This window comes from Somniosus microcephalus, chromosome 6, assembly GCF_052327205.1.
Source record: "Somniosus microcephalus isolate GS21.2 chromosome 6, FLI_Smic_1.0, whole genome shotgun sequence".
Lineage (NCBI taxonomy): Eukaryota > Metazoa > Chordata > Chondrichthyes > Squaliformes > Somniosidae > Somniosus > Somniosus microcephalus.
In genome coordinates this window covers 38,818,822-38,841,955 of record NC_140992.1, presented here as the reverse complement: position 1 = coordinate 38,841,955, position 23,134 = coordinate 38,818,822, and the positions used below count along the sequence as shown (strand labels likewise).

The 23,134-nt window shown below is 43.9% G+C and overlaps 1 protein-coding gene across 1 annotated transcript in view; it reads right to left on the bottom strand.

Moving 5' to 3' along the window:
- The window catches only part of alg3 (ALG3 alpha-1,3- mannosyltransferase), a 49,040-nt gene that overhangs the window by 24,830 nt on the left and 1,076 nt on the right, over nt 1–23,134 (bottom strand). Inside the window, exons 2-5 of the mRNA XM_085990060.1 lie at nt 15,448–15,547; nt 12,322–12,469; nt 8,190–8,350; nt 4,605–4,725 (exon numbers count right to left, since the gene is read on the bottom strand). Of these exons, the coding sequence (XP_085846186.1) occupies nt 4,605–4,725; nt 8,190–8,350; nt 12,322–12,469; nt 15,448–15,547 (530 nt within the window). The remainder of the gene's footprint in view (nt 1–4,604; nt 4,726–8,189; nt 8,351–12,321; nt 12,470–15,447; nt 15,548–23,134) is intronic.

Genomic DNA, 23,134 nt, shown 5'->3' with positions numbered 1-23,134 from the left:
TGATTTCTGCTGAGGAAAGAGGTTTGGGGAGTCTTCAGTACAAGGGCTCATCTTAGAACAGAGATTGTCAGTGTTTGACAGCTTCTCAAAACGCTGGCAATTCATCTGTCAAATATTTTTGACAGATGAAACGGCATACGCTGACGTCCTGTCACCAGCTTTCCCTTAATTGGCCGGCTAAGCCCGCAGGGTGGACTTAACAAGGCTAATCAAGGGAAAATAGCGTGGGTTGGCCGGACGTTGTTGGGGGCGGGTCTAAAACCCGACAAGCAGTATTCCCGCCCCCAACGACAAAATCCAGCCCCCTGGGTTGAAAACACAGACAAGGGAATTCAACAGTAACTAGATTAGTTATTTATTTCATATTCATCGTTATACAACTTCCATTTATGGCTTTAATATAGTAAAACATCCCAAAGCGCTTCACAGGAGACACCAAGCCACATAAGGAGATATTAGGAGGTGACCAAAAGCTTGGTCAAAGAGGTAGGTTTTAAGGAGCATCTTAAAGGAGGAGAGGTAGAGAGGTTGAGAGAGATTCCAGAGCTTAGGGACTTGGCAGCTGAAGGCACGGACACTAATGGTGGAGTGATTAAAATCAGGGATGTGCAAGAGGCCAGAATTGGAGGAGCGCAGATATCTCGGAGGGTTGTAGGGCTGGAAGAGGTTACAGAAATAGGGAGTGGAATTGCAAAGTAGCTATGCCTGATTGCTGTTCATATATTGTTCCAGATGGCACCTGCAGCAATGCGTTTTTGGGATAATTTTCTGATCAAAATCCACACATGTATAATTACATTTGAAATTATGGAACACTAAAAAAAATTGGTATGTACAATTATTTCAAGTTCAGATCAGATGAAACTGGAGGTCTAAAGCTAACATTACTTTAGAACTCTGGCCAGTTTGTTGATTCTTAATGATTTGAGATCCTCAATGCCTTGAAAGCTGGTCTATTTATTTAAATATAAATTTTTCCTAAGATAGGATATACATTTAGAATACTGTCCCCTGCTGGTATAGGTGAAATGCAGTACTCTAAACACATTTGTTTCTGCCATTAAGTAATTGGTTGAAGCATATATTATAATACTATAATATATTACAGCATAAACAATGAATCGTATTTCTGGTCTTTAGGTTAGTACCAGGACAATGGGAATACATACTGGCTGAAAAGTACACAAGAGTGAATAGGATTAATTAAATCTAACATTTGATTCCAACACGTTAACACACAAAGGCTAAGTTACAGATGCATAACAACTCAAACACCACTACACTTTCTGCACTCTTGAAAATCATTTTCTAAATGGCCAATGTGAATGCATGGTTACTTCCACAATAACAACTAAATGCTGACAAAATATTTTCCAAGAGCACAAAAACTGAAGTAGCAGTGCATGAACCTTGCACAGCCACAACTGCACTTGTCTAGTACAACAGGCTGAGGTGGAAATTGAGTTTTTGGCTGATTCTCATCAAACCAGTCAAACTCAGGTGAAAGGGAGTTATAAGGGCAGTTACAGACTGAGATAATCGAAAGGCATGTGGAACAAGAAAGTTCTTGAGCTGCTGGGAACATGGCAATGTCATATAAAAGTATCTGCAGGTCTACAATGCATAATGCAGGATTAATGGATTCGGTAGATATTCTGGAGTTTTGCTCTAGTCATTTTTGGGTCACAGGGACAAACTTTCTAGAACCTTTCCTTCAGATATTAAACATGTTGGGTACAATGCATTACAGAATGATCTCTGAAAGGAACAGGCCTGGTGTGCCAAATGCTCTTTCCTTGTTTCAAATTTTCTTATGTTTTCATCCTTACAACTGTCAATCTCCCTTGGGAGCAGATATTCTAGGCTTCCGGAAGCAGCTGACTTTATCTGCCACAATGAATCAGAGATTGTTTGATCTTTGGGAATATATCAAGTACAGTATAGACGTCCTGCTAATTGCTCACCAATTAGACAATGACAACAGAATTTCTCAGACAAGCACGGTACAGATGCAACCAGTCTGCTTTTTCTTTTGTCCCTTACGTGGTAGGAGTGCAGTGCACAGATGGAGACCCTTGACCTATGAGCATGTGTCCAAATCTTTCATTTGTGGTGAACCACTAGTCTTTATCGAGTCCATTAGAGTCCCAAAAGGATGGAAGCGTGTGTATTCTCCTACTTCCAAAGGCAGTTCCTGGATCCATAAAAATTCAGATCCTGGGCACTTGGAATTGCAGAGTTCGCCATCTTTATATTGTTGGGTGACAGTGGAAGCGTGAGTATTGCTGCAGGCCACTAACTACATATACGTGGTTGACAGCAACTGTGAAGGCTAATAACCGTGGCTAATTAGGTTATTTTCTGAAGACAGAGAGCGATTAATTATATCTAAAATATATAACCATCATTTATTTAGTTTGTAGATTAATGTTGTTTGATCTTAAAAAAAAACTACTGACAGCAACCAAACTTTCATTAACTTCTTACCCAATGTAATCAAATATTCACGCAAATTAAACAATGGCTGTAATAAGACAAAGCAATTACTCCGAGCACTCCTGTTCAGCAAGTCACTGGCAGCAAATCAAATAACAGGAAGCCAATTTAAATAATGAAAAGATGTGTGGAGATGAAAAGTAATCTATTTCTAGGAAGCCCTCCTCATACAGATCTAATGTTTTGACCCCATGCAACCTCAAGAATAACAAAGTAGGGGCACAAAAACGGAGACGTAGATTTTCAACTTGCCGTCCGGGCATAAAACTGGCACGGCGTGATTTCAATGGAAATAAAAATTGGGCGGTTTCTATAAAGGGTGGCTGACCTGCAACGTCAGTTTTATGTCTGGGCGGAAAACGGACAATTTATCCCAGAGTGTGAAGGCAAGGCAAAGGTCTGAAGTGGGGTGGGTGGGGCAGAAAACAAGGCACTTTTGATTTGAGAGCTGCTGTTGTAGTAATTCAGCAGGAGCAACTGATCTAATCGTTGCCAAGAACAATATCCTTCAGCCATAAATAAAGCGGATTGAGATACTGGTTGATAATAAACCAGCTTCCATATGAACATGACTAAATAAAATTAATGATGGCTTCTGTTTACTAGCATTTAACAGCGAGGTTTGTATTAGTAAATAGCACTGTTGAGATATTCTGCAAGTTTCCAAGTAGAAATGGTGCAGAAATGAGTATTACATGATTGTAATAAAGCTACCATTAGGAGGATGTTACAGAGCGCTCGGTCAGAATATGAAGAAATACAGACATGAATTAATATTTGCTCTAAGAAGAGATATAAAGGGTATGGTGAAAACGGGAAAGTTAATTTAATTAGGGACCAAATATAAATTGAGAATAACCAAGTGGTTCGGAGTCAGGGGAAGTCGTGTTCAAACTGTATAGTATTCTGGTCAGAGCACACTTTGAGTATTATATCCAGTTCTGGTGAACAGCACTCAAGGAAGACATTCAGGACATTCAGTGATACCTATTATCCTTCGCATCAGAGGAGAGACTAGAGAAAAGTGGGCTTTTCAGTCTTAAGAGGTGAACTTATTGAGATATGCAAAATAATCAACAGTATGGAAAAAGTAAATTAAGAATATTACTTCAAACTAAACCGAAAGAGTAGGACAAAGTGTTACAGGCTCAAAATAGCAAAAGACAAAAGGCATGAAATTTGTGGTTGTAATGACGGCGAAACTGTCAGCGTTCACCGTCATTACTCTATTAATCTGACAGCAACTTCTGGAGTACGCACATGCACCATTAAAGGTGGAAATCCAGAAGCTGCTATCAGTCATTCCCGGCTCCTCCATAAGCGTGCAGTTGAACACCCCGGAGCCAGCAATCAATTGAAATCACTGAACTGACGAGAACTTCCCCTTTTACACTGGAATATCGCTCTTAAAAAGCCCCGAAAAAGTTAAGCCTTGTTGAATGATGTGTATCTGGGTTTTTAATGGTGTATTGAGTCATAATTACTAATGTACAACTATTCTGGCCCTGAAAAACAAATTTTATATTTGGGGAATGTCAAATTTTTCCATTATGATTTAAAAAAATTATAAAAAACCATGGATTTTTTATATTTCAGCTTCTACCTTAATCCCATGTGTATGTCCCAATCTTTATTTCCCTCTCTGTAAAATTATTAAAAAGTGAAGCAACAGGCTCGAAAGGCCAAATGGCCTACTCCTGCTCCTATTTTTCTATGTTTTCTATGAAAATCAGTGCATTTTACTTCATGGTTTGCTGTCTGTGAGAATTCTTCATTGTGATGGGCTGCTTAGCCAGCTTGATGACATCACTGTTGCTGGACACTAGAGATCCCCAAGACTTGGCGTCAGATTCAAATTAATGTCAGGCGAGGTGATATTGATGCCATGAGATCTTTGTTGGGAGCTTTCTTCAAGGTTAGCGGCAAGTGCCATCACTTCGCCGCTGACTGCAAAAACCAAGCCAAAGAATGATGTGTACATGAAATATACAGTGCAAATGAAAACCCTAGAATCATTTAACAAACAACTGGATGCTGCGATTGGTGGGAAGAGAACTATTGAGGTAGTCTGGTTCAGTGAGAAACTGTAGACCTGAGTTTTCACGTACCTGCAACGCAGCAATGATGCCGAGCTTTGGGATGCTCCGCACCAATCCAAACTCGGAGATGAGGAGGAAAAGCAGTCCTGGAGTGAAGAGCAAAATGTTCATCTTTACCGAAACAGCTAAACTGCCCAGGGAACAAACAGGATAAAATTTACATTTCTTGGCCCAACAGAAACATAGAAGATAGGAGCAGGAGTAGGCCATTCGGCCCCTTGAGCCCGCTCCGCCATTTAATGAGATCATGGCTGATCATCCAAATTCAGTCCCCTGTCCCTGCTTTCTCCCCATATCCCTTGATCCCTTTAGCCTTAAGAAATATATCCAACTCCTTCTTGAATATATTTAATGAATTGGCCTCAACTGCCCTGTGTGGCAGAGAATTCCACAGGTTCACCACTCTCTGGGTGAAGAAATTCCTCCTCATCTCAGCCCTAAATGGCTTACCCCTTATCCTTAGACTGTGACCCCTGGTTCTGGACTCCCCCGCCATCGGGAACATCCTTCCTGCATCTAGTCTGTCTAGTCCTGTTAGAATTTTATAAGTTTCAATGAGATCCCCTCTCATTCTTCTAAACTCTAGCGAATATAAGCCTAATCGACCCAATCTCTCCTCATACGTAATTCCTGCCATCCCAGGAATCAGTCTGGTGAATCTTCGCTGCACTCTCTCCATGGCAAGAACATCCTTCCTCAGATAAGGCGACCAAAACTGCACACAATACTCAAGGTGCGGTCTCACCAAGGCCCTGTACAACTGCAGCAAGGCATCATTGCTCCTGTACTCAAATCCTCTCGCTATGAAGGCCAACATACCATTTGCCTTCTTAACCGCCTGCTGCACCTGCATGCTTACCTTCAGCGACTGGTGCACAAGGACACCCAGGTCTTGTTGCACTTCCCCTTTTCCCAATCTATTGCCGTTCAGATAATAATGTCTTCCTGTTTTTGCCACCGAAGTGGATAACCTCGCATTTATCCACATTATACTGCATTTGCCACCCAACCTGTCCAAATCGTACTGGAGTTTCTCTGCATCCTCCTCACAGCACACACGCCCACCCAGCTTTGTGTCGTCTGCAAACTTGGAGATATTACATCTAGTTCCCTTATCTAGATCATTTAGAAATATTGTGAACAGCTGGGGTCCTAGCACCGATCCCTGCGGTACCCCTCTAGTCACTGCCTGCCACTCGGAAAAAGACCCATTTATTCCAACTCTTTGCTTCCTGTCTGCCAACCAGTTCTCTATCCAAGACAGTACCTTACCCCCAATCCCATGTGCTTTAACTTTACACGCTAATCTCTTATGTGGGACCTTATCGAAAGCCCAAATGCACCACCATCCACTGGTTCTCCCTTATCTATTCTATCAGTTACATCCTCAAAAAATTCCAGTAGATTAGTCATGCATGATTTACCTTTTGTAAATCCATGTTGACTTTGTCCGATCCTGTCACTGTTTTCCAAGTGCTCTGCTATTACATCTTTTATAATGGACTCTAGCATTTTCCCCACTACCGATGTCAGGCTTACCGGTCTATAATTCCCCGTTTTTTTCTCTACCACCATTTTTAAATAGTGGGGTAACATTAGCTACCCTCCAATCCATGGGAACTTTTTCCAGAATGTTAACTAAAAACGGAGGGTAATTTTCACCTTCACCACATGGGCGGTAAACTGGCGGAGTGGATTGATTGCCTGTTATGAACCCGCCTGCTTTTCATTTCCACTGAAATTCTTGAAAAGCTGCTGTGCAATCTGCTCCGCGGGTTTATCGCCCACGTGGTAAAGGTGAAAATTATCTCCACTGTCTGTACAGCTGTTACAGTGAGTTGCATTTATTTTTCATTTATTTTTTCTTATATATGCTATGTAAGATATATTCATAAATATATTTTGAGATGGAAATAGAACATTAAATCAGTGTGACAGATTAAATCACTCCAAGGTCAGCACACATTATGGCCTGATGTAATGCAACCAATGTGTCACCCTAAACCTCAGCAGCATTCTCCCTGTTGCACCAATGTTTTCTTTTCTAATGGTTTCTTATGATCTCGGAGTGGAACTACTCAATTAGTTTCATTATTTGTCAAATTCCAGCTAGTTGAGTGTTCTGGACAAGTGTCCACTGCAAACTGGATCAATAATTCTTAGAGCCTAAACAGCCCATCAAAGAGGAAATAGGCCTGGTATGCCTGGCTTGGATTAACTGCAGTTCCAGAAATAACAAGATAGTAACACTTTATCAAATGGTGCCTGAAAAGAACAGCCCTGCAACCCTCTCTCTGGGCTACATTTAAACGTGTGAATAGAGATGCCAGGATAGTGCTGTAACACACACTACACAAGTGTCAGTTTAACTCAGTCATAGCACTCTCGGCTCAGAGTCAAAAGGTTGCGGGGCTCACTGCAGACTTGAGCACATAATCTAGACTGATACTTCAATGTGTTCCTGAGGGAATGCTGTATTGTTGGAGGTGCCGTGTTTCAGATTAACCCAATTGCCTATAATATAAACAGAAAATGCTGGAAATACTCAGCAGGTCAGGCAGCATCTGTGGAGCGAGAAACAGAGTTAACGTTCCAGGTCGGTGACCTTTCGTTAGAGCCGTCAGCAATCCTGTCAGGTGGGCATTTCATGTCCGGTAGACATAAAAAATCCCATGGTACTTTTGCAAAAAAGAGCAAGGAGCTCTCCCAGTGTCCTAGCCAAGGTTCATCCCTCAACCAACACTACCCAAACACATTAACTAGTTCTGACGAAGGGTCATTGACCTGAAACGTTAACTCAGTTTCTTTCTCCACAGATGCTGCCTGACCTGCTGAGTGTTTCCAGCATTTTCTGTTTTTATTTCAGATTAACTATTATTCATTTCATTGCTGTTGTGGGACCTTGCTTTGTTCATGGTGGGGGATATTGAGGTCCTGGAAAAGTAACAGAGGAGGGCCACTCAATGGAACCTCACTTAAGTTATCAGGACAGCCTTAGAGAACTGGTGCTTTTTACTTTGGAAAAGGATAGGCTTCAAGGGGATATGACTGAGGTCTTTAAGGTAAGGGATTAGATTCTGTCCAAGTGGATAGGTTATTTGAGCTAGATAGCCAGGGCGGACTAGGGGGCATCATTCCCAGCTATAAAAGCATAGAGTTAAATTAAATTCCAGGAAATGCTTCTTTCGCAGAAAGTCACTGACGGTTGGAACAGGTTGCAGTGTGTGCGGGTTCGCTGCAGGTATCTGGATGAGTTCCTGTGAGTGGGAGATCTCGAGTTATACAAGGTAGGTAGGATAACGAGGGTTAAATCAGTCACCATTGTCTCCTGAAGCTTGCGTGTTTTTGGAATTTCCTAGATTTTTTTTCTAAATTGCTCTCAAGATTTTTCACTTTTTTTTAGCCTCTTCCAGGAGATTGCCTGACTGCAAGGGGTAAGGGGAGTGGTGTGTGCAGATTGCACTTTGTCAGGATGGAAAATGCTTGATCGACCACCTGGTCTTTTCCTGTCCTTGTTCCCATGTTTGTACGTTTTAAATATTTCCACACTGGAATAATATCACAAACTAAATTCTTGCTCATTAGAGTACTTACCTGAAGAAGCAGCAGCCGAGTGACCAGCGATTGTTCAAAAAGAGGTTCACAGCCATGTAGAGGATCATCATGGCGATAGGGTCATTAAAGAGTCGAAGGATGAAGATAGAGTGGATCCGATAGGAGGCACAGCACATGAAGAAAAACACAAATGGCGGAACCTGGAAAAAAATTGTTAGATCGGGATTTCAGTTTTAGTATTTGAAAACAAATGTTTATTACAAATAAAATATTATGTGGAATTATGTTACTACACATTCACCCAATGGAACTGCAAACACCCCACAACTTGCCTGTAGAAAAATCACCAGTAAACATTGGAGAACAGAAGTTATCAAAATGGCCCATAAAATGACATATACTATTCATTAACTGAGAAAACATCAGGTGACCTACTCCCAGCCTTTGCCAATGTCACTACTGAGCCATCTGCTAAGTGGTGAGCAAAATGAGCCTAGGAATGATTCACCCTTCGACTCTCTCCCTCACATCACCCAGCTTCCTTAAAGTCAATAGCTCAGAGGTAAATATAGGGGCCATAGAAACATGGTATGTGCTGAGTTAGCTGGGGCAGTTGTAGGGCACATCAACTTGCTGCAGCAGCCCTGGGTTAGATCAAGGTTCTCACTTCTGATTGCTGTATCCACCCCACCAAAACTGTGCATGTGTGAATACTGTGTGAGGACAGGATCAGGTTCAGTTGTGATGTCGTCCACAGCTGGATAGTCTACAGTGAGAAGGTTCAAACATGAATAATGGCCACGTGGGCAAGATACCAGACGCAACTGCCCCTCAGTAAAAGAGTAAAGAAAGGGAGTGGAGAAAATCATTTTAAATAGTTGGAACTGCTGACAAAAGTGTAATCATTAAATCTTGGAATTCAAAAAGCTAGTCTATTATACCACTGAACGAGAGGGTGCAGTTTCAAGATGACAAGCATGGTGAGCTCTCAACCCGACAGGTCATAGTCACAGAGTCATAACGGCACAGGAGGAGGCCATTAGGCCCATTGAGCCCATGCCGGCTCTCTGTAGAGCAATCCAGTCAGTCCCATTCCCCCGCTCTATCCCTGTAGCCCTGCAAGTTTATTTCCCTCAAGGGCCTAACCAGTCTCCCCTTGAAAACATCGAGTATCTCCGCTTCCACTACTTCAGTTGGCAGCGAATTCCAGGTCCTCACCACTCGCTGTGTAAAAAAGTTTTTCCTTACATCCCCCCTGTATCCTTAGTCCTTGTACCATCAGCTAGTGGGAACAGCCTTTCCTCATCTAGCCTATCCAAACCCGTCATAATCTTGTACACCTCTATCAAATCACCCCTCAACCTCCTTTGCTCTAATGAAATCAAATCCAGCTTCTCCAACCTGTCCTTGTAGCTAAGATGCCCCATCCCCAGAACCATTCTGGTAAATCTCCTCTGCACCCTCTCAAGGGCCTTCACATCCTTCCTAAAGTGTGGTGACCAGAACTGGATGCAATACTCCAGTTGTGGCCTAACCAGTGCTTTATAAAGGTTCAGCATAACTTCTCTACTTTTGTACTCAATACCTCTATTTATGAAGCTCAAGATCCCATATGCTTTGTTAACCACTCTCTCAATATGTCCTGCCACCTTCAGGGACCTATGCTTATTAACTCCCAGGTCTCTCTGTCCCTGCACACACTTTAAAGCTTTGCCATTAAGTGTATATTGCCTCTCCCTGTTCCTTCTTCCAAAATGCATCACCTCACACTTCTCTGTATTAAATTCCATTTGCCACTTGTCTGCCCATTCTGCTAGCCTTTCTATGCCCTGTTGCAGTCGATTGATATCATCACTGTTTGCCACACCCCCAAGTTTGGTGTCATCGGCAAATTTAGAAATTCTACTCTGTATTCCAATATCCAGGTCATTTATATATATCAAAAAAGCAGTGGCCCCAGCACTGACCCTTGGGGAATACCACTGTCTACCATCCTCCAGTCTGAAAAACAGCCATTTACCACAACTCGCTGTTTTCTGTCCTTAAGCCAATCCTTATCCAAGCTGCCACTGACCCACCTATTCCATGAGCCTCAATTTTGTTAACCAGCCTTCTATGTCAAACACCTTTCGAAAATCCATGCAGACAACATCCATTGCATTCCCATCATCAATCCTCCCTGTTACTTCATCAAAAAATTCAATTAGATTAGTCAAACACAATCTGCCTTTTACATATCTGTGTTGGCTCTCCTTAATTAGCTTAAACCTCTCCAAATGCCCGTTAATTTTTTCCTTGATTATTGTTTCTAAAACTTTACCCACCCAACTGACCAGCCTGTAGTTACTAGGATTGTCCTTACACCCTTTCTTGAACAATGGTGTCACATTTGCCACTTTCCAATCCTCAGGCACCTCCCCCGCATCTAGGGAAGATTGGAAAATCATGGCAAGCCCTTCCGCTATCTCCTCCCCCAATTCCCTTAGCAACGTGGGATGCAAGCCATCTGGACCAAGCGACTTGTCTAATCTAAGCATACCCAGCCTTTCTAGTACATCCTGTCTATCAATTTTCACCCCTTCCATTGCTTCTACTGATATTTTGTCAGCATCCACCTCCTTGGTAAACACCGATAAAAAGTACTCATCGAGTATTCTAGCCTTGCCCTGCACATCTAAGCATATATCACCTTCTTTGTCTCTAATAGACCCCACCCTGCCTCCTGTTTACATGCCAGTAAAAGATTTTTGGGTTCCCTTTTGTGTTAACCGCCATTCTACTCTCATAGTCTCTCTTTGCCAATCTTATTTTCATCTTCACATCCCCGCTCAACTTATTGTATTTGGTCGGATTCTCCTGTGAAGAATTCACCTGACATGCATCATAAACCCTCTTTTTTTGTTTCATCATCTTCTCTATCTCCCTCATCATCCAAGGAGCCCTTGCTTTGGTTCCCTTACCCTCCCCTCTTGTTGGAATGTACCTAGCCTGTGCTTGGAACATCTCCTCCTTAAAGATCACCCATTGTTCTGTTACAGTTTTTCCTGTCAGTCTTTGGTTCTATTTTAGCCTGGCTTGATCTTTTCGCATCCCATTGAAGTTAGCCCTATTCTAGTTTAGAAGTTCCACTCTAGATTGTTCCTTGCTCCTCTCCATTGCTAATCTAAATCTCGTACCCAAGTGTTCTCCCACAGACACTTGGTGGACCTGGCCCACTTCATTCCCCAGCACCAGATCCAGCAAAGCCTCCTTCCTAGTTGGGCCAAGAACATATTGGTCAAGGAAATTCTCCTGAAAAAAATTTCAGAAATTTCCCTCCTCCTTTCCCTTTACCCTAGCATTATCCCAATCAATATTTGGGTAATTAAAGTCCCCCAATATCACCACTCTATAGATCTTGCATATCTCTGCGATTTCCCTGCAGATTTGCACCTTTACCTCCCTCTCACTATTTGGAGGCCTGTAGAATACCCCCAATAGCGTGATCATACCCTTTTTGCTCCTCAACTCTAACCAAATGGATTCTGTCCTTGTCCCCTCAAGAATATCCTCCCTTTCCAACACTACAAATGGTAGACACAAAGTAAAGTTCATGTACTTCTCAAAATGGAGGGGAAGAGGAAGAGAAGAAAAATGGAATCAAAGGACAAATGCTTGGCCACTCTTGTAACATTTCTTGCAGCTATTTAACACTGCCATTGCAAAAGGCTTGAGAAGGATGCCTTCTCAGATAAGACATCAAAGCCTTCACTATCTGAACAACACTTGAATTGAGATAATAGCCTAATAGAATGGAGTTTAGAAGAAGGAAACTTGAGATTATCCTTGAGGTCAGTGCTGGGGATCAGGTTTGGCTATTGCATTCTGACTTTCATTACATCCACATTACAAATGTGACTCCACTTCAAAAGTGCTTCATTGGCTGTAAAGCGCTTTGAGATGTCCGGTGGTCGTGAAAGGCGCTATATAAATGCAAGTCTTTCTTTCTTTCTATGCCACAATCATTGAAAAGTACATGCATTCTTCACTACAAGGTTTTTAAGAGATGTTATTAAGTGTCTACTTTTGTAACGTGGACACGCACATGGCAGTATAGAAGCTAAGGTGGTCAAATATCTGCATGAAAAATATGGTCCACTTCCATACTATACAGTGCCAATATGCTACTCACCTTTTGTGTATGATTGTAAATCCTGAAGACCAGCAGCAGGGTGATGAGGTAGAAGATGGCAAACATGTACTGTCCGAGGTGGATGTTCACTCCATGATCTGTGATGTAATACAGCACCATGAAGATATAAACAAACCCAGCAGGATAACTGTACAAAGAAAGGATAGCACAGTGTATTAGTGTCCTACATGTTAATTCCAGCGATTGTACAATTACTGTTCTGTGTGCTGCTCTATATTGATGCAGACACATTTGATACTTACTTGTATCTTTAGCTGTACCATGTAACAAACACAATGCATTCAAATCTAGTTCTAACAATTTGATGGAAATACTCCACTTCCTATCACAGTTAGCTGACTTTAAATGGGGCACTAAAACTGGCCTCATCATTCCTTAGGAGCTGGGAAACAGCACTTTCCTCGCCTCACCACCCTATTGCCTCTGCTGTAAACTACATATGTCGAGACTGGGTAATTACAGCTTTAATGACAGCTGTAGTTCATTTTTCCAGCTGACACTGACTGCTTAGGGTCACGTGTAAAGAATGGCCACTTGTATGAGGTATAATGGGCTATTGGTGCTTATGGGGACATACCATAGCATAAGTCACTGTCCTTGGGATAGGAAGAGCAATTGTCTCACAAATTTACACTGAAAATTACTAGGAGCATAAACTTAGAAAGATGATACTGGGATATCAACAGAAAAGTCAAACAGATTTCCATCCCTAACACAGTTTTACAGTAGTGAAGAGGGAGCTTTACTCTTTTGCCTAGCAATATTGCACCTGACTTAGGAGTGCTCAATGCAAACATAGAAACATAGAAGGTAGGAGCAGGAGTAGGCCATTCGGCCCCTCGAGCCTGCTCCGCCATTCAATGCGATCATGGCTGATCATCCAAATTCAGTACCCTGTCCCTGCCTTCGCCCCATACCCCTTGATTCCTTTAGCCTTAAGAAATATATCCAACTCCTTTTTGAATATATTTAATGAACTGGCCTCCACCGCCTTCTGTGGTAGAGAGTTCCACAGGTTCACCACCCTCTGGGTGAAGAAATTCATTAGAGCCTGGATATCAACAGGGTATGGTTGCATAGGTGGTGGGGGCGGAGTTCTGGACTAGAAACCTGGAAGTCCGGGTTTCCCCACATGCTGTGGAGTTTAATTCCACAGCGTGTGTCTTTTATCCTCGACAGGTTCCCCGCCTGGAAGTCAGCCTGACTGACAGGCTTGGCTTCCAGTCGGGCATGGCGGACTCCGGAGCAGGCCGCAGGAGCAGGTAGGTTCGATCCCCGACCCTGGGGAGGTGGGTCCAATCCCGGGTGGGAGAGGATCCGATCCCTGACCCTGGGGATCTTTGTTTGAGGTGGGGAGCCTGGGGGGGGGGGGGGGGAAGCACTCCTCTCCTGGCCCACAAGCAGTGCTGACTCTTTTTATTTCAGGCAGTTGCCTAATTAAGTTTCAGCGTGTACTCCCATTTTAAAGGGGCACAACCAATAAGGACAGTAACTTAAAAAACAAGGTAAAAGGAAACTTAACAAATCAAATTAAAATTCCATTTCCAGTGGTGCAAGCAGTGCTGTAAAGGCACTTAGAATCATAGAAACTTACAGCACAGAAGGAGGCCATTCGGCCCGTCGTGCCTGTGCTGGCTCTTTGAAAGAGCAGTCGTGCTTAGTCCCACCCCCCCACTTTTTGTCCATAACCCTCTAAGTCCCTCATCCTCAAGAACCTGTCCAACACCCTTTTAAAATTACTTATGGAATCAGCTTCCACCACCTTTTCAGGTAGAACGTCCAGATCCCGACAACCGAGTGAAAACATGTTTTCTCATCTCCCCGCTAGATCGTTTTCCAATGATTTTGAATTTATGACCTCCAGTTATTGACCCACCCGCCAGAGGGAATTTTTTTGCCCTATTTACCCTATCAAAACCTCTCATCATCTTGAAAACCTCTATTAGGTCACCTCTTCAGCTTCTCTGTTCCAAGGAGAACGTACCTTCTCCCCTCAGCTGCCAGGTTTCCTGAGGCCTGGGAAACCCAGGCAGCCACTGTTAAACCTGCATTTAAATTGCCAACCCGCCTCCTGGGAGCGGATTGGCTGCCTGTCCCTGGTCCTTCCTCCATTAAACCCGGAAGTGGGCGGGTCAGGGTCAGGTTTGAGATTTTTAATATTTTAACATCTGACCCAACCCCAACCCACCTGTTTTTGGGTGTTAAAATTCAGCCCTAGGTATCCAAAGTCATAAATTGTTCTATTCCCAGCTGTGATCCTTCACCATGATGAGCACTAAAATAAATACATACATTTACAAAACTTGCATTGCCAAGTGCCCACAGCAGGTTCCTTGTCAGGTATCTCACTCGACAGTCAGTCACTAACAAACAGCAAGGCCACTGATTTGAAATTTCAAAGAAAAATGGACAGAATTGCAAATGTAACCTCCAAGACTCCAGTAAAAAATCCAGAATCCCTTGTAATAAGAATGGCTGACCCAATAGATTTGCAAAATTCCACTCTCCAAATGCCATCCCACAGGAGATGGCAGCAGCTCAATCACCTGCAATCATCTCCCTTACTGTACAGGTGCCTCTTTGCTTAGGTCAGTATTATTGCCAGGCACTCTCACAAATGCACCATTGCTAACAAGTGATGTGACACAGGCCTCGGTTTATGATTCTCTCAGAGTGAACTTTTGATCTCCTCTGTGCAATTGTGGACAGTTACCAAGTAGCAGCCAGGCACTTTCCCCACAGGGAAAGTAAAGATGCCCAATCACCCTGGCCATTCAAACACATTGCCCAGTGGCTGGTTATAGAATATGGCTGGCAGAGGAGTTTTCGGCCTTGGACAGGAGAGGCGATGCAGGAGAAAATCTGTGGGGGTGGGGGGGCTGTTGTGGAGAAGAAAAGGTATTCAGTAAGTCTGGAGAAAGAAAATGCATCTACATTTGTGCACTTAAAATAAAACCTGCATTAACACACATATCTTCTTCTTCTGAGGCAGTCCCTCGGAACCGAGGATGACTTAAATACACATATACTAAATCAGTGAGTGCAGGCCATTTAAGCTGTTGGTCAGACAATTAGTTAACTGTAACGTAGGAACTCTATGCTTACACTAGAGGTCCTGTGTCTCCTTTTAATTGGGTGTAATCATATGTTCCATTAATCACGCCTTCCACCTCATCCATATAGGCTCTCCAGTCGATTTCTGTGTCTGAAAATACAGAAAACTTTTTCTCTATAAATGTCTCAAATTATTTTTGATATTTTTACACTTGTTTCATAGGAGGAATCAGTTTGGGTTTGTCTGCTTCTGACCAACCAGGAGGGTGGCTTGGTCAAGACCGGGAACCTCACAGCTGGTATCAATAACACTGTTCAGTTAACAAAATGCACTCATCTCCAAGAGACATACTGGCCTTGATTTGAATACACCTCACCCAGCGAGAATGGTGCATGGGAGGGTTTAAGGTTAGGCTGAGTCCACGTACTGGCCTGAGGTTGCTCCTGTCCAACCCAGCACCAATTCATCTTTAAAGTCGGCCGAGGCTCCCGCTACAGGCAGGCAGGGCCTACTTTAAATTCAAAAGTCACAGCCGCACCGTGATTTTAACGAGGAGTCAGGAGAGACCCACGCTGTGTGGAACCCGACAGCTGAACCACGGTGGGAGGTGCCGACTGGCCAAAAGACACCACCGAGGTAGGTTTTGTAAAATGACTTTTATGAGAACTCCTTGTGGGACAGGAGGAGGAGGAGGAGGAGAAGTGCCACCCCCCCACCCTCGCCAGTCCCTGCAAGGAGACCGTGGGCATCTGCAGCCTTGCCTGTTCCTCTGCGTGCTGGCACTAGCTGTCAAAGCTCTTGTCCAGAGCGGAGGTTATGCGGAGGACAGTTCCTTTGGGTCCCGGGCATCCTAAGACTCCTGTGCCGATGTCTCGCTCTCGCCCGCTGGTTTCTGATGGGAGGGAGGGCTGGACTATTTAAATAAGGGCTGGGAGTCAAAACGGCCTGGGCCTCAAGCTGAGCTGCCTGTGGGGGTTTCCATCCCGCCCGCACCCTTGCCCATCCCAAATGTGGCCCCCAGTAAAATTGCAAGGGGTTTAGAGTACAAGAGCAAGAAAGTCTTGCTACAATTGTACAGGGCTTTGGTGAGATCACACCTAGAGTACTATGCACAGTTTTGGTCTCCTTATCTGAGGAAGGATATACATGCCTTGGAGGCGGTGTAACAAATGTTCACTAGATTGATTCCTGGGAGAGGGTTGTCCTATGAAAAGAAATTGAGTAGATTGGCCCTAAACTCTCTGGAGTTTAGAAGAATGAGAGGCGATTTCATTGAAACATATAAGATTCTGAAGGGGTTTGACAGAGTAGACGCTGAGCGGTTGTTTCCTCTGGCAGGAGAGTCTAGAACTAGAGGGCATAGTCTCAGAATAAGGGATCGGCCATTTATGACTGAGATGAGGAGGAATTTCTTCACACAGAGGGTTGTGAATTTTTGGCATTCTTTACTCCAAAGGGCTGTGGATGCTGAGTCTTTGAGTATATTCAAGGCTGAGATAGATAGATTTTTGGACTCTAGGGGAATCAAGGGATATGGAGATTGGCGGGAAAGTGGAGTTGAAGTCGAAGATCAGCCATGATCTTATTGAATGGCAGAGCAGGCTCGAGGGGCCATATGGCCGACTTCTGCTCCTAATTCTTATGTTCTTATGGCATGGGATCAGTTGCTTAACCACCTCCATCTCAAAGAATGCATAATAAAAAAAATCAATTTTGGTACAATTTGTTTTACAAATATACATCAAATGCAGTAAAGATATATAAATATGATTACTAATTAAAAAATTTAAATTGTTTTTCTTTTGCCAAAAGATAATTTAGCCTGTACAAACTGCATAATAAGCATCTTGTGGCTGTACTATTTCAGGGTGTCTGCACAGATGCAGCAGACAGCTGCAATGTCCAGTATGTTACAAAGTAATTGTACAGTTGAGGGATTTGGATTGTATCAAACTGGATGATTTTTTTTCAATAATCATTTGAATCCCCAATTCAAACGCCCCAGCTCATTTGTTACTATACAAAAATATAATATGCAAGCCACTTTTAAAAAGGATTTATGATAAAATCCACGACACATTTGGCTTACAGAATTGTTTTCACGTGAACTCTATCCCTGAAGGTGTTGCGGAAATACAATTTATAAAATAGCATTCCAATCAACAGATGAATTGGCACCCATCATGATCGTCACTGTTCGATTTAAAACTTTTTGACCTCAGCGTATACACAAAACACAAGACAGATAACTATCAATCGTATGGAAAGCAAGCTGGCATAATGGCATTTAACACCTCAAATGATGCTCATTCCCAGGAACAGAGGAACCGTAAAAAGAACACTGTTCCCATTTTCCTCACTTGCCTGGAGTCATGACAACATGTCTACTGAAACAAATGGGAGACTGCATGATTTCTGAGATGAAGATTGATCTGACCTCAGGAACACAGGAACAGGAGCAGGCCATTCAGCTCGAGCCTGTTCCACCATTCAGTGAAATCATGGCTGATCTGTACCTCCACTCCATTTACCCGCCTTTGTACCATATCCCTTGATATTCTTACCCAACAAATATCTATCGATCCAAGTCTTGAAAACTGCAAGGGGGGCGGGGGAAGTGTTCCACATTTCCACTAACCTTGGTGCAAAAAATTGCTTCCTGATTTCACTCTTAAATGGCCCAGCTCTAATTTTAAGATTATGCCCTCATGTTTTGAAATCCTGCACCAGAGGACATAGTTTCTCTGTATGTAGCCTATCGAATCCCTTACTACACACAAACTGAAATCTGGCTGTTAATGCCAGCTATCAATTATGCATAACAAGAGTGAAACAACTTCATTAATTAGAATGGGTTCACACTTTAAATAAAGCTTTTTTTTTAAGAGAAAAAAATCTGGATGTCAAGGATTTGCATATTAATGAGAAAAACTGTATTGCAGATGTAATTCGTGTGGGAATTCATAAAACTTGCATACAAATAGGAATCATGTACAAGATCCACCATATTGAAGTGTTAAAACTAGTTGACTGCAAATCAATTGTAAGAGAATGTAAATAGGGGCACTATGATAAAAAGTTACATCACCTATATAAGTGACAGATTTAATAAGCTTGTAGCTTTATGTAAAATGAGATATAATGGATGCATCATTGGGCGATTCAATCTTGAGGGTAGCCTTGACCTTTTTAAGTTTTATTTTACATTTCCATTCGTAAAGTAACATGCACAACTTTTGTGAATTCATCTTACAGGTTTACTGCAGCGTGTTGGCAGAATAAATCGGTACGCTGGGATTTATGGTGCATATCACAGAATCACAGAAACCCCACAGTGCAGATAGAGGCCATTTCGGCCCATCGAGCCTGCACCGACACATATCCCACCCGATCCCCGTAACCCCTACACCAACACATATCCCACCCTATCCCCGTAACCCCACGTATTTAATCCCCCTAACACTAAGGGTCAATTTATCATAGCCAATCAACCTAACCTGCACATCTTTGGACTGTGGGAGGAAACCGGAGCACCCGGAGTAAACCCACGCAAACACGGGGAGAATGTGCAAACTCCACACAGACAGTCGCCCGAGGCCGGATTCGAACCCGGGTCCCTGGCGCTGTGAGGCAGCAGTGCTAACCACTATGCCACCGTGCCACTATGCTGGGGGGCAAAGCAATTTTTGGGCTGAAGCAATTTGTTTGACCTTGAGCCATGGTGTATTGTTGAGCTGGGAAACTGGAGCAACTTCTTGTTTTCTGTTTCTGGTGGACATTTTGCATCAGTGAAAAATATGATAAGCATCACTCCAAAACAAAAGCAGCACTGCCACCTCCTCTGGAGGAGAGGGGTCAAATTAATTTACAGGAACAGCCTGCTCTAAAAATTAGACTGCAGAGTGACATCAAGTCCAAACTCTAGTAGCTGCTGTAGCATGATTATATACAATGGGTCGGACCTTGCTGGCTTGTGGCATTAGTTAGACTTTTTCCTGCATCCTTCAGCTCAAACTTTTTTGCACCAAGACTTGCTGGAGGCGTGAGTTGATAACGGGCAGGGCAACAGGGCTTCTGGGACCTTAAGATAATGGCGAGACCAACAGCGAATCTCCTTAATCAATTAGATTTAAGGATTGAGAAAGAAACAGATGAACAATGGAGAAGGAGGGTGAATTAGAGTCAAATCAGGTACAGAAAGAGAAACAAAGAGAGGGAAAGAAAGAAAGAGTGGATTGAGAGTGAGCGAGAGAAAGAGATAGAAAGGAAAAGCAAGAAAAAAAAATTACTTTTAATTTGACATTTTTAAAATCTCTGCAGGAACGAGATTGAACACTTTAAATTGTTCCCTTTCTGGGCCAGTGAGTTTGATTGACATTGCATTAACAATTACCATGTCATTAAAAAAGGTACTTACGCTCTTAATTACCAGACTTAACATTGTGGCGAGTTTAATGTGCAAATCAAGCAATTTCTTCAAAATAACAGGGAGGCTAAGGGCGAGATGCTGTTTGTGCGGAGCAGCGTAAATTGACCAGCAAGTTCTGGAGAGTCGTAACTCACGGCGTATTTCTTAATCGTCTGAACTCGCTGGGCGATTTGCATAGTAATAATGGCATGCCTAGTTGGGCTGGATCTTGCTGAGAAAATGACAGCATGTGAACGACGCGTGCTGTTATTAATGTGAAAATTGTCCAGCAAATTCAGGGGATTAGGAGGTACACCGCGACTTGCAAATCTTTAGAATTGGCCGGCCGATTTACGTAGCTCCACCGTTTGCTTCGCGCAAACAGCATCTCACTCTTAGCTTCCCTGTAATTTTTAAGAACTTGCTGGATTTGCACATTAATCTCACCACAGAAAGTCTAGTAATTAATAGCACAAGTATCCTTTTAACATAATTGTTAATGATCAACCTCTCTGGCCCAGAAAGTGAACAATTTAAACGGTGGAATCTCATTCCTTCCGGTAATTAATTGTTGGAGATTTAAAAAATATCAAATTTAAAATTATTATTTTTACTTTTCCTTTGTCTCCGGCCCTTTACATGCATTATTTTTCCAGCAAGATCCGGCCCAACATATTTTTTATTTTACTGACGTGCGATTTTCAGAAACATATTCCAAAAAAGTATCCAGTGTCATATCAATATGATGATCACTTCAATAGCCATTTATTAACATTGTGAATTCCTTACTTAACTTCTGTTTTCAGTATACTAACTGCACAATTTTGCTGTAGAAAATGGCAGGCAGACTGCCTACTTCCATTCTCTGCAAATATCCCATTTGACTGGTTACTGAGCGACATCTGTTGCCAGCCACAATAGGCTATCTTGTCCCATTCCCACGCCAGAGGATGCCATGGTGATCGCTTGTTACTCACACCCCATTCTGTGGCTGAGATTGGGAACTGCGATGCTCAAGCCATCATGCTGCTCAACATGGTCAATTCTTTCACAAACCAAATGTACCAGATGAGAAACCTTCAATTCCCAGTGTACTCTTTTGAGCAACCTATAAACAAATAGACTGTAACTTAAAGCATTAAGGCCTAGAAATTCAGTATAGCCACGTTTGGGGCGCTACAGCCGGGCGGCCGCTAAAGTTTGCGCCCGGCGCAATTTCGCACCACCTTCGCCGATATTCAGTGGCATCGCCCCAAGAGGTTGCTGCTGCGCTAAAACAGGCGATGCATGACTATCATTAGGCGCTAAGCTGGCGGCCCGGGGCGATACCCCCGAGGGCGGGCGCAGCGCAGGTGCGGCGAGTGGCTGATTGACGGCAGACACTCTGGCGCCGGTGAGCTCTTAAAGGGGGAGGGTGGATTTGTTTGACTGCCACTCTCTCATGGCGTCTCTGAGCCCTTTGAATGCAATGGAGAAGGCCAACGTTTGCACCCATTGCAGCCCCATTATATGTTTCCAATCAATGATATGGCTCTGAAGTTAAAGACAAGTGCAAAGCTGTGGCCTGAAGCCACAAGTACCTGTGCGAGTGTTGAGCCAAACCAGAAAGCTCTCTACATTTGTCTCTCTGCAAAGATCCGTCTCTCACAAAGAAGGAGTTTTGCAAAATGGCTGCCTTTTCTACTGCAGGAGGAGTGCCCTTTAATTTGCACCCCCCGCGCCCGGGAACCGTTCCCCTCTACCAGTCGCTAGGGGCGCCAGGCGCACAATATGCCGGCGCCACTGAATTTCCGGTTTGGGGCGCACAAAGGGCGTTGCACGATGAAATGACGTCAGGATCTGCGCGCGCAAAGGCTTTGCGCCGCCGCTAAATCTTTACTGAAGTTGGGGAGAGGCGCAGATCGCGCTGCGCCCGGCCGCTAGCCGCCTAGCGCCCCACATCTCCTCCTAAGGCGCTAGCGGCTGGCGCAAACAACTGAATTTCTAGGCCTAAATGAAACTTAACAAATTAAATTAAAATTTGGTTGCTGGGGATGATGATGCACTCGAGTCCCTGCCGTGTCCACCGCATGCTCCATCTCCAGGGCCACCCGGGAGTGAACGTGGCCGCGGAACAGAGGCAGGCAGTCGGGCCGGATGACCCCCTCGGCCGCCCGCTGCCTGGACCAGTTGATGGCCACTTTAGCCAGGCCCAGGAGCAGTCCTATGAGGAGGTCCCTCGACCTGCCCGCTCCCTTCCGCACTGGGTGACCAAAGATCAGGTGCGTGGGACTGAAGTGCAGCCAAAAATCGAGGAGCAGCCCCTTCAAATAATGGAAGAGGGGTTGTAACCTCTCACATTCTGTATATACATGGAACGCGGACTCCTCCAGGCCGCAGAAAAGGCAGGCAGCCTGGGAATCCGTGCACCTACTTAAAACTTTATTGCACGGGACTGCTCCGTGCAACACCCTCCAGGCCAAGTCCCCAATAGATAAAGGGAGAACTCCTGCGTAGAGAGCCCTTAATTCCCAGTGTACTTTTTTTTTTGATTGGGTGGTTAAACAAATAAACTTTAACTAAAATAACTTTAAATAAAACTTAACAAATTAAATTAAGATTTCGTTGGCCGGGGTGATGATGCACTCCAGTCCCCGCGGCGACCACTGGTCATGGAAGGCCTCAAGCGTGCCGGCGGACACCGCGTGCTCCATCTCCAGGGCTGCGGAAGAGAGGCAGGCAGTCGGGCCGAACGACCCCCTTGACCGCCCGCTGCCTGGACCAGTTAATGGTCACTTTGGCCAAGCCCAGGAGCAGTCCTACGAGGAGGTCATCCGACCTGCCCGCTCTCCTCCGCACCGGGTGACCAAAGATCAGGAGCGTGGGACTGAAGTGCAGCCAAAAATCGAGGAACAGCCCCTTCAAATAAAGGAAGAGGGGCTGTAACCTCTCACATTCTGTATAGACACGGAACACGGACTCCTCCAGGCCGCAGAAAAGGCAGGCGGCCTGGGAATCCGTGCACTGACTTAAAACCATATTGCACGGGAATGCTCCATGCAACACCCTCCAGGCCAAGTCCCTAATAGATAAAGGGAGGACTTAAGACGTAGAGAGCCCTTAATTCCCAGTGTACCATCAACGGAGAAAAAAACATGCCTCCTTCAGCTGTGAGCAGGTTTATAACATCAACACGAACAGCAGTGGACTGACTGCTTCCCGTCTGCACCATTCACGATCTAACCGCTGTCTTCCTCTTCCTGGTCAGGAGACCACCACTCTAGTCCACTCTCCTGGTTTGGCTGCTCCTTCTCCTTGTCTGCTCCTCCTGCTGACTGAGGCAGCTGCAC